This window comes from Cuculus canorus, chromosome 1 (assembly GCF_017976375.1).
Source record: "Cuculus canorus isolate bCucCan1 chromosome 1, bCucCan1.pri, whole genome shotgun sequence".
Classification (NCBI taxonomy): domain Eukaryota; kingdom Metazoa; phylum Chordata; class Aves; order Cuculiformes; family Cuculidae; genus Cuculus; species Cuculus canorus.
In genome coordinates, this window is record NC_071401.1 from 86,222,996 (window position 1) to 86,236,174 (window position 13,179).

Here is a 13,179-nt window from a genome sequence, read left to right on the forward strand (position 1 = left end):
TTTTCAGATAAAAGACAGTTCTTATATTTTTTCAGGTACTATTCTAAATAAGATTAGATAAACTTGATTTAAAGCAAAAAAATCTTTCTTGATAACTGAAGGCTATGTTCTGCATGGAATACTTGGAAATTCTTTTACATGTCAAAGGCTTCGCCTTTTGACGATCACTACACCAACTGGATCCACCAAGTGGATATAAGTCCCTTTAACCTGGTCTCCTTGGCTCCTCAAATGTCAACTGGAAGTAAGCAAGAGTTTGCAAGATATGTTTTCCCCCAGGATGATCTCATTACACATACTGTTTGAAGCCCACATGATCTGAACATGAGAGCTCCTTGTGAAATTCATAACAAATAGCTCCCTAGAGAGATTTCATATCCTTTCATGTTTGAGAAATGTGGAAAAATAAACAGTCTATTTTCCTCAAAACCACTCTTTTGAAGGCATGAAGCTAATTATTTCACATTGCTTAAACTTCACAAATGATGATATAGCTTTCAGTGACTGAACTGAATGCATTAGCTTTCATTAATGAAATACAGCTTCACACAACTTCAAAACCAGGATTGGCTAAGCCTATAATTGGTTGAGTCTTTTCCATACATCTTTCTTCTTATAATACTCCAATGCATATTGACCAAAACTTAACACAAAAAAGGTAAATTAATGGCAAACGTGTTACACCAGAAATATATATGAAATTCTGGGAAGATTCTACAGCAATATTTGATACTATTCACTAATAGAACTAAACTCACTGTGCAATTGCTGCAAATGCAGTAGTGCCAATGACTGAATACGATCAGCCTTATGTTTGGAAAATGAATAAAATAATAAATCCCTGTAAGAGTTGGGTTTAAATATGTTTCCTCCTCTGATCTTATGAAAGTCCTAGTGTTAATAAAGTCAAAAAACCAAGACGTCATTTCATCCACTACACAATGCTCTGCAACTTTTTCATAACACTAGAATTCACTATTATTTTGGATCTGATAAACCTTATGGCCTTATGTACTTTTCCCACACATAACCAAGAATGGGTATAATTCCGGTGAGCGATAGCACAGAAGCCTCTGTTTTATAATTTTCCTACAGTAATATATTGTAGGAAATGGGATACATGGATAAGATATATTTTCCCCATTAGGAATGGGGATTGAGTTGGGGTGTGGGAAGAGAGAGACGGAGAAAGAGAGAGATCTCTAACCTTTGTGGTATTTAAATACAAAAAAACCCAAGGGAAATAATATGGGAAAAGGCACGGAAGAGTAGGAATACAGAAATAAATACTACTTTGAAAAAAGTAATGAATAAAACCAAAGAGACAATACAGGTAGTATAAAAGACAGACGTATGAAAATATATAGAAGGTTGAAATCAACAGGAAAAAAAAATTATGGAAGGACCAAACTATTAAGGAGATATTTTATGTGACACTAGTACAGTAAAGGCAATTAAGCAAAAAAAAAAACCCAAACCCAAACTTACTAACTGTCAAATGGAAAGCTGGAAACAAAAAATAGGAACCTATCTTGTAAACAGAATGGTTTGCATGTAAGAAAAATTGCTTGCATTTTTTCTTTTATTGTTTCAAAATTCTCAAGATTTCAGTTTCCTATAAACAGTATCATACATAACTGGAATGATAGTCGTACATAAGTCTAATCCTAACACAAACCAACATGTAATGCTCTAAAAATACTCAGGTGTGAGTGTTGATGTCCAGACCGTTATGTAGAACAGCTGGACTAGATGATCACTGTCCCTTCCAACTGAACTATTTTAAGAGCTCAATTTATAAAATCCCTTTCAAAACTGCTTTACTTGCAGTATCAAATCCTACTAATTACCTGAACAAATGCAATGTCTTGTAATTTTATAACTGATTCTACAGCTGTGACTTTAAAGGGTCTACTGCACAGAATCAGTAATCCACCTATGAGGAATTTATTCAAAACGGCTGCTCCTGAAAATTATTTAAACAACAGTAAAATGACCGAGGCAGCAGAAGTAAACTCTTGTGTGAATCTTCCATATACACCATGAAATATCTGTGAAACATGGATAAGCCTCTTAAAGGAAATGGTGATGTGATATATTTGGCAGCAGGAACTACTAAATATTAATATTAAAAGGTAAAAAACTTCTAGGTATTTTAAATGTATGAGAACTTTAACTGTATGAAAAACTGGGTTATCTGATTTCTACTTAAAAGTATTTGGAAGCATATGAAAATACTGCATCAGCTTTAACTCCTATTTTCCCCATAGACACACCATTACCGAAAGCCTACTTCCTATTTCATACCTTAGTACATGTGTTTTTGGTGCAATTTCACAGGGAAAAAAAACAAGCACAAAGAAGTAAAAAAATTATTTACTTAGATGGAGAAAAAGAAAGAAAAAATATACCTGTAGCACCTTCCACCTTGTGTTCAGGTCTTCCACGCAGCTGAGATTATACTGGGAAAGCTGAATATCAGAGGGAGTGAACCGGTGAGCGAGCTCATTGACTTGATGTACCTTCTCTTTAAGGGGTATCATTTCTGCTCTATAAACCTGTGTGAATTAAACATAAATAAAGGTAAGCACTAACTTCAAAAACTATTGACTCTGCTACTAGCTGATTAGTAATGTACAGGTATTTCATGTCAAGTTGAAAAGGAGGGGTGTACTGGTAATACAGTTAACAATCTTCTTACATAACTTCATATGGACTTTTGGTCTCAAGGGTAAGGCCTAGCATTTCAGCAGGTGATATAAAGTGGGAGCTTTCATACCAATTTTTGGCCAGAATAAGCCAAATCTCTAACCAGCACACCCACTGCAATGTGCACTGCAAAGCCTGCTTCTCTCCTGCCTCATCCTTTACATGTGTGTAGCACATGTTCCTCAGGGTAGATGGGAGAGATAAGTGCTGTTTAACATATGAAAACAGAGGAAGAATACTGTTCCCAAATACCATGAATGAACAAACAGAACTATTGATAAAACTATTACAGATCTCAACAAGGCTATGATCCTACCCTGAGTATCTCATGTGATACAAATAAAAGATTAGTAATAGGAAGCACAAAAAAAAAAAGAAAAAAATTAAAAACTTTCCACTATGAGTCCCAAACTGGTCTACGTGACTCATATTTCAGAAAAAAAAAATTATCTTGTAAGATAATCTTTAAAACTATGCATAAAGGCAGTCTAGTTAATGATTTCAGTAATGTATAAGAAAATCAGAAGTTGCTAGTTATAAGCTTCTTGATTTTAAAAGCAACACCCTGATGATGATGCTTCCATGATACACCTGAGTAAATTCAGATAAATTCAGGTCTCCATAAAAGCCCTGAGAGATCCATGAGAGCCCTGAATATCAAAGAGAGGACTCTTCATGCAGATTTTCCACTGTTCAATATCTATCTTTTCTAAGCAGACATTTATGAATCTTTAACATGATAAAATATGTCAAAATGTAACAATTAGCCATTTCTAAGGGACAAATTCTGTCATTTTCAGGAGCACTTTTTATTGCCATACGATGTCTGCACACAAAGGCAGGATAATTCACTTGCTATTTCACATTCTAGTTTCTTTCTCTCAGCATTTTTAATACAGACCACATAGTCTGCATCTCATTATATATCATCAAATAACCTGAAATGATTGTCTAGTAATCACTTCATCAATATGTGATGCAAAAAGGCCCATCCGGTATCTCAGACAACCTTAAGAGTAAATAATACAAAGACTTTCATGCCATGAACTGCACTAAAGGTACGTAACATTGGAAAATTGTTCCTCAAATGCCTTTCAAAACCAGACTTGGCTTTCACTAATTATGTTAAATTGCCCTACAACAGAAGGAGCTATACTTACTTAAATGGCACTCATGTACAGTGAATTATTTTAATGATAAATCTGTAAAATACACAATCATAAGTTATGTGCATCTTATAAAGGAAACCACAGAGAATGATGTAAGTGTTACAGTGTGAGAGAAGAAACATGCATCAGGTTCAGGACATAACAGTTGACTTCTCCATCTCACCAGTTTGATACGACTGGAACACAATTGACATTGCTGGAGAGAATACTGATTTACAGTGTAGTGTAGAGAAAGATCGGCAATACAAAGAAAAGGAAAGAGCTCACGTGTTTTGTTTTATCCCATGTATTTATACATGTGCTTAACCTGATTATTTTAGTTAGTAACTGACTTCAGAGAACAAACACCATGCTTTAAAAATAGACATTTGTTCCTGTAAGGTAAAGTCTTCAGAGGCTAAAGAGCTATGTATACCACTGTGTGAACAGTTCACTTACTAATAATCATTTTACTGGGGTTTTCTGTGATCAGTTAGTTTTAGTGGCCCAAGATCCTTGGCTATCACTCTATGGCTTATACTCATGATGGTCAACACAGTTTCCCCAGTGCTGTTTCATTTCCAAGATGAGAGAACACTTCTTAGGTAGAGTTAATGATGCCAATGTTGCATATAAATATTAATATACATGTTTATATCTATATGTGTATAAATATAGACATAAAATATAATAAAAATGTATATGTTAATATTAAAATTATATGTAATAAATATTTCTAAATAAAATAAAAAAATCATAGAATAACTGCAGATCACTGGATGCAAAGATCAGCCAGCTCCAACATTGCAATGCACTTTGATGCAGCTATTGCATTAATGTTGTGTTAATTTGTATAGGAATAGGATCAGGCTTTGATTAACAAATTCATTTCTTAGGCAAAGAACACAGGTCTAAGCTTATAAATCACTTGTTTCTAAACATATACTTAAGTATCTGGCTGATTTCAGACCAGTTATGCTCATCTGTAATGTTGACTTGAAAGCACTGGTCTCGCTTAAGATTGACATGAACGATTAGGTCAATCACACAATCATTATACTTAAATTAACACGAAATAGAAGATCTTTCATAATTAGTCAACATGCATTTTAACTTCAAGTTATTTAATAGACCAGAAAGGCTAAGGCACAGAAGTCACAAGAAAAGAAATCAAATCATAGAGATAAATATGGAAGTAAAGAATAAAACTTATCTTCCTCCCCTTCAACTGATGTCTTTATCAATTTTTTTTCTGCTGTAAGAATACTGATTTTTGCAATGTTATACTAATATCACAACATACAACAGCTTTTTCACCATCTTTACATTTAATATTCTGTACTATTATTACTAAGCCTGAAGTTTTACTAGCATTTTTATTAGTTAGACAAATCAAAATACAAGAAACAACAACAAAACCAAAAAAATCTAGTCAATGCACAGTTGTCTAATTCATACCATTGAGCTTACAGTTAAAAACTGTGGACAGAAAACGAAAAATGTCATTTGGTATATGACATTATATGAACAAAAATGGTTAGTGAACATAAGACTGTGTTAAGCAACACTGTATCACAGGTATTCATTCTACCAGTAAAATACTTAAGTCTACAGCTAGGATTTTGTTTTAGAGTAAGTGAAATCCCACTTGAGTTCTTTTGTTTCAACCAGTGTTCTAACAAGTTATATAAACAGTAATAATATCTATGTCTTCTACAGTACTTGTCATCTGTCGAAGCAGAAATTTAGAATTTCTACTAGATTGTGATTTTCATCAGAATGATTAAAAGGTTATACAGAAATAGTTATATTTTTAATAATCAGTTTGTAGAAGACTGATTATTTTTTCTATTTTTTTCCTTGTGCATAAAAAGGTACTATACATATCACAGGTTTATATCAGAAAAATTTAGAGAACGATATCGCTGACAATTTAAAAATGAATATACGCGGTGAGTCATACACTAGTATCACAAGGAGACCTATCCGAACCAATTAAATTGCTCACGATGTAAATGACTTCTTAGTGTGAACAGTGACAGGAGAAACAGCCACAAATTATCTTCATTATAACTGTCCTTACACAAGATAGAATTTCAATGGTATGTGATGCAGTAGGTGGTAGATTGGATTTTAAATGATTCATACAGTCCTGTCAGAAAATATTTTGAAAAGCTTTGGAAAACAAGCAAGAACTCTAGAAGGCATGTACCACAGACACCCTATCCAGCAAAATTAAAAGTCTAGAATACACAGTGGCCGTAATCAGTCAGATGAAGACTGCCATCCAAAATACCCTATGATAAACTAAATATTTAGGTTGAACTTTTTTTTCTTTTTTTTTTCTGGAGACCATTTCCAATTCTTAGCTCATGAGACAGTGATTAACCATTCCTTACGGATTTACTTTGTGCCATTGCAGATTCTATAAACCCTGCACCATATTTTTTACTTCATCCATGCTTAAGATACAAAGAATGATATATTAGATTAAATGAGGATATCTATAAGGTATTTACATCTGAGCAAGTCACCATATGGTTCCTTTATATACAATAGCTAACCAAAAGCAGGAGTTGGACATAATGTTAGGCTTCACTATAACATGGCATAAACCACATTCTGAAATGAAACTACTGAGATGAGCAGATTTTCATTGACTACATTGGGAGCCTAAGCAATTAGGTCACATGCAGATAGCTACCTCAAAGATGTGAAATTACACAAAACAACCCCCACTCCTACTTCATTTATTCTGTCCTTGTATAGAAGCTTTTCTAACCGTTTGTCTGATCTGCTATAATCTTTTTTGGATTGAAAATCCAAAACACTGCCTACAATATGGGTGATACGGCTACATGAGGGACTTACACTATAGCATCATGATATTTTCTGCTTTTTCAGTAATTCCTAGCACTTCCTTTGGCTTTCTGGACAGTTCTGAGTATTGATGTGATGTTTACAGAGGACCATCTGTTAGGATTCCAAGATCTCTTTCATGAATGCTAAAGGAATGTTTAGAAGGGCTAAAGGAGAGCTGATGACAGGTGAGAGAGCTTGTTTCACATGCTTTGCTTGAGATTTATGAGCACTCTATTTCATCTGCCATCACTTTGCTGCCAGTCAGTACTGTGAGGTTTATCTACAGCTGTTTGCAATCTGTCCTCATCTTAAGTACATTGCATAGGTTTGTATCATCAACAAGATGATACACTGCATTATTATTTTTCCTTTTTAGCTCGTTTATGTACATGCTGGACAGAACAGACCTTCTAGACCATAAACAGTCCTCTGCCTCACTGGGAAAACAGTCCTCTGCATTTTGTTTTCATCTTTTACAGAAAATAACAAGATAATTGGTTGTTTATCCATATGAAGACCTTCTCTATTATTGCTTTGGAATGCCAAATAGCCTACACCTCCTTACTGATACGCTCCCGTTTCATTCAAGGCACCACAGGAGATGTAAGGAACACCTACTTTTACAAAAGCTATGTCATTTACAAAAGCTGTTTCTTCTACAGTGTATTATTCCCAAGATTTCCTGGTCTGAATGTCCACAGTCCTTCCAGTCCTCATAAAAATACTATCTTTAAACAAGAAAATATTGTCAATAACACAGCTATTCTATACTTCCATTAGCATACTTGACTGAATAGTCTTATGGTTCTGGTGATTTGAGACTCCTAATCATGACCATAGAATCCTGACCGTTCTATGTATGTTTGCCTCAAATAGCTTTCTTTGTTCTTTTCTTTAGCTACACTATTTTTCTAGCTCTTATAAGAGTCATAGAACCATTGAATCATAGAATCACTAGGTTGGAAAGGACCCACTGGATCATCGAGTCCAACCATTCCTAACACTCCCTAAACCATGCCCCTCAGCACCTCATCCACCCGTTCCTTAAACACCTCCAGGGAAGGTGACTCAACCACCTCCCTGGGCAGCCTCTGCCAGGGCCCAATGACCCTTTCCATGAAAATTTTTTTCCTGATGTCCAGCCTGAACCTCCCCTGGTGGAGCTTGAGGCCATTCCCTCTTGTCCTGTCCCCTGTCACTTGGGAGAAGTGTATTTGTTTTCAGTTTGCAGTGTAGTGCCTTCATTGTGTCTTCACACACTTTACGCTTTTGGTTCCTTTTCAGCTGGCTTCCTTATTTGTATGTAGCTTTCTTTATGAAAACTGAACATCACTGTGGTGGATTTTTTGGGCTATTTCATCCCTGCAGAGGTGCCGACCTTTAGTTCATAATGTTCTCTATCATGATACTTATGTTTTGAACTTGCACTGCTCAGTACCAAGCCAAACCTCTTCCTTACCAGTTATCCTTTTGGTGTTTCCTAACATTATGTATTTTCTATTTAGGACTGAAACTTCAAATCCAAAAGGATTTTAGGCTAGTGTCTGTAATTGAAGACTGGTTTCTTACGTATTTTAGAATATGCAGGCTAAGTTATTATTTGCGTATTTTCCATTATATTTGCTTGTGCTTTGAGTATCCCATTCCAAGGTAGTAAATGCCACCACATAGTCCTCACCTCTTTCCAGAATACCAACTGGACCAATGAAAATTTGATCATTTATTTAATATGATTAGATTTTTTTAAGATGTACTTCCTCACACATTTCACATGGCATACTGATGTTTTTTCCTTTCTTTCTTTTATTTAGTGATCCCTTACACAAAGAAGAGCGCTGACTTCCTATTTGGAAGGCTGCCTGATGTTCAGAAGAAAGATAATATTAAAAAAATCTAGCTCTTTAAATGTAAAGATTCACCAAAGGGAAATGGCTTTTGTCAATGCCATAAAAAGTTGTTTGGTGTTTCTTTTTTAGGATTCAAAAACCAGTTCCATTAAATCTGAAAGGAAACTCATGACTCATTTGAGTAGAAGAGTAAATAAATAGTAAACAAGCCTATTTCTGTAACAATAGAGATATTATATACTTCATTAGCTTCAGGGAGTTTCCATTGCAAAATTCATAGCAGAAAATTCAGAAAAGAACATTGACTCTGCAGTGCACATTTCCATTTTTTAACCACTCTCTCCCTCAATCACATGTGCAACAGCTTGCTGACAAGTCAAACACAGTATTCAGGAATCCAACCAGAATTAAATGGAATGCCTGTGACTTCAAGCCTACTGGAGTTAATGGAACAGTGTGACTAAATCTCATTAAGCCCCTTAGAAAATACACCCTGAAGAGGAATTGTATTCTCAGAACAGTACTTATTATGCACAGAGAAAAAAATAAAATTCAGGCTGGCTTTTATTTATTGTTTGCTACAATAAAATGTCATTGGGTCATTAAAATTGCTTCTTACTCTTACTGTGTTTATGCCTACTGATCCCGACAACTACCATGTTTCGATGTAGTTCAGAACAGACAACCTCAGTGCCCAGTCAGAACAAACAGCTGTGTTGAGAGCAAGAAATCATTGTTGCTTAGCATTCATCACACTAATAAATGGAAAATAACAGCATGTACGTACAAAGTCTTATATTGTTGTATACATTTTGGCAGTACTGAGACTGAGTTTAGCTGTATTTGTCTTAAAATTTGTATTAAATAAACAGATATCATCTAATAGTTACTTATTTGGAACCATTACACAACTGTTCTATCCCAAAGTTAAAACAAGTATTTGAGCTTTTCAATCATGATTTAAAATATAGTCACTATTCCTATTGGCTCCTACTCATCTGAAATATCTCTGCAGTGAAAAATAGCTTGGGAGCAGATTAATTTTCTGTGTTTCTTTTGGGTTTCATGTAGACTTAACAACACTTGAAGTTATGTTTACATGTTTAGAAAAATCTCTGTGAGACCATGTATATACTAATACACTAAGACTAGAGTGTAATTTTGCTTTCCAACTATATTGTCTTCTGAACACATTAAAGATCAAGACTTATTAACATTTCCCATACTCATGGAAGGAGGGACTGTGAATCTCAGCGATACATATACAGCGATACATTTCTCTTGTTAGAAAGAGAAGTTGAGGACACAATGTTCATTTTACCAATGCACCAAATACTTTATATGTTCAACACTAGTTTCTGGAAAAGTGTCTGTATCTATATGGTTGGGGATGAAACATGTAAAGACGGCTGTCTAAGATGTTAAAGGCAATTTGGTGAAACCTCTGCTTTTTATTCTCAGATTTTATGGACTGCAAAATATAGCAAAACAGGCTTTGATTTGAGCATTATACAGGTTTGCCTTGAGCACAAGGGAAATCAAAATTGATCCCAAAGCAAGTTTTTCTCAGAGACAGTAAATGCGAGATTTCCTTACATGGTATCCTCTTTCACTAAAGTTCAGCTTTTAAAAGCCTCAACTCAAGGGATTTAATACATTTCTTCCTATACTTTTAAAATGGGAGGAAAAAAATAATAATTTGAAAATCATGACAAGCCATCTCTAGTTTTTCAGCAGTTGTATTTACATTTTAGGCAGTCCACATCTCGTCTTTATACAGGGTTAGACATTCTAGCAACTGTACTTAGAAATGCAATGTTTTTCACTTCCTACTAAACTTTTCAAGACCATGCAGGCTTGGGCATCAATGAAAACTGAAGACTAAAAAACAAATTTCTTACGTTATTAGCAATTAAAGGCATAGGAAGTCCTACATATTTTTGGAATGCCTGCATGTAAAAATTATTGCAACGTCATGCACTAATGAAACACTTTCACTTTCACAAAATTCTAAACTGTCCTGAAAAGTACATCGACAAAAATAAAAGAAACAAAGAAATAAAGAAAGGAAAAAAATATATTCTAAGTAGAAAAGACTGATAAATAATTAGCAAATTGGTTTGTCATCAATCTCCTGGTCTTTGTGGGTGGGTAATATGGCTTTATTGTGTAATCGATTTTGTAGACAGTTTTCACCTAAGATGACACATCCAATTACTATAGCATGTCTTTTCATTTGAACATACTAGAAACTTAATTATCTCTAAAATGAAATGACATATCAAGTACCAGACCCAGAACTCCTAAAAATAGAGTTAGCATTGCTATTGTAGAAATGCAGGATCACAGGATGGCTGAAGTTGGAAGGCACCTCTTGAGATCACCTAGTTCAGCCCCCTCTTCAGAGAAGGGCTGATGAGAAACATGTTGTCCAGTTGCCTGGGGTAATTTTTCCCAGGATAAAAGACGTGGCATTTTTCCTTGATGATTTTCATGAGATTTTTCTCAGTGTAGTTCTCCATGTTGTCAAGGTCCTTCTGAATGGCAGCACAAATGCCTGGTGTATTGGCTGTTCATTCCACTTTTGTATCACCTGTGAACTGAGGGTGTGCTCTGTCCAAGGGTCTGGTTCATTAACATAGATGTTAAATGATATTGACCCAATATCAACCACTGTGATACCCCACTAGTGACTTCCCACCAAAGGAACTTTCTTGTCCTTCAGGTGCCTGGAGATGGTTTCAAGGATTAGCTGCTCCATCACTGTCCCAGAGATTGAGGTGAGGTTGACTGACTTGTAGTTCCCGGGGTTCTCCTTTCTGCCCTTCTTGAAGACAACAGTGATACTTCCTGAATCTTGCAGGAATCAGGAATCTCTCCCAGCTGCCATAATTTTTGAAGACAATTGAGACTGGCCTCGCAATCTTATTTGCCAACTCATCCATCAATTGTTCTTATATATGGATTTACATATGTCCAGAAATGTAAATATGAAAAATTATTCCCCTTATATGTTCCACCATGGAATGATGTTTCTGACACCTAATATGAAGCAGATTTCAAAAAAAAGGGCTAACTCTGCCTACAAAGAGAGTCTGTTTCCCTGGTCTATGAATGGCAGTCATACAGGGAAGTAACCTCATGCTAGGCTTGCATTTTCTTGAAGAATTCTTTCATATCGATAAGAGTCTTCTGCAGCACAAGTGTATGTTAAACCTCAGTTCTCACAAGCAGTGTAAGAGACAGAAAAGAACATTGGGCACTGTGATGAAAGCACGACAGGGCTTAGGAAGAAAAGCTCTCCCATGTAAGACAACGCTTTTGTTAAGTTTTTTTTTTTTTTTAATATCATCATCATCATCATCTAAATCTGAACAGAATCCATTTGCATAGAATGATGAGCGGCCATCCTACACCTGGGCTGCAGCAGATTTCCAGTGCTGATGTTTCTCTGCCTCAGCTTCCTTAGTGTCCAAGTGGAGAAGTATCCATGGGCCAGCGTGTATCATTAGGCTTTGTGTTAGAAACCATATAAGGTGGAACAAACTGACACATTCTACCCAGGTCAGTTTAATAGTCTCTATCTTTTTCGTTCTAAAGGAGTTCATTTCTTTTCTGATGGGTTTAGTTTATTCTCATTCTAATTTCAGTGAAACCTGGGATTGTCAATTGCTTGCTCAATATGCTACACTTAGCTTCCTTTTAAACCCACACTGTGGTCTTGTTTGATTCTAGTGCTCCTGGGGACAGGCAATGTTGAAACAAAATGGATTTTAGCTGATTTGATTTTCCATTCTATATATTTTTGTAAACTCAGAAATGACCAAGCAAGTATGCACTACAGCAGAATACAAATTCTCTTCTGGGATAAAAGTAATTCAACTAGAAGACATCAGGGGAGAAAGAAAATCAAATGCCCTTTAGGTCCCATCCTGTTCTGATTTCTGTATTTTTGATGTGTTAAAATATTAAATTTTTCAAAAGTTATTTCCTACGGTTAGGGAGACTAACTCAGCATTTCCTCAAAAATAAATATATTAAAATTTGAATAGAGCAATTGAAAAATGAACTAATGCCAGATATTAATATTCTTCATTTTTAAATTTTCAAGGGAAAAGCTATGATTTGTAAAAATGTTGTATCTATAAAAATATTTATTGTTAGCATGCCTAATTTAATAAGCAGAAGCACACTAACAAAGAGTTCCACATATCCTGAAACACAAATTTTATTATTATGAATTCTATATTTATCTTTTTTTAAATCAACAGCTGATATGAAGTTCTATGGTCCCTGAAGAGACACAATCTATGCTAGTGCCACGCAATTTATTCTGAAATTGTGTTCTCTCCATGGAAGGGGAAAAGCAAATTTAGCCTGTAATTCACTTTGCTGGAACCACTATAACCATGACATGGCAAACCCCATTGCTCCTAAAGTGTTTATAAACAGTTCTGCACCAATTTTTCCACATAATCAAAGTCAGTTACTTTACAGCCAAGAGGCCAATCAGGCAATCAAGAGATGAAGTGCCTAGGAAATCTAAGTAACTTGAAGCATTTCAATATGTAATCTGGAAGTCTAACACACACTACATAAAGGAGAAGTCTAAC

At 35.2% G+C, this 13,179-nt stretch overlaps 1 protein-coding gene across 12 annotated transcripts in view; it reads right to left on the minus strand.

Annotated features, from left to right (window-relative positions):
- The window catches only part of DMD (dystrophin), a 1,193,355-nt gene that overhangs the window by 160,087 nt on the left and 1,020,089 nt on the right, over positions 1-13,179 (minus strand). For all 12 annotated transcript variants that reach the window (XM_054050408.1, XM_054050369.1, XM_054050393.1 and 9 more), the window contains one exon: positions 2,412-2,558. In XM_054050408.1, coding sequence (XP_053906383.1) covers positions 2,412-2,558 — 147 coding nt within the window. The remainder of the gene's footprint in view (positions 1-2,411; positions 2,559-13,179) is intronic.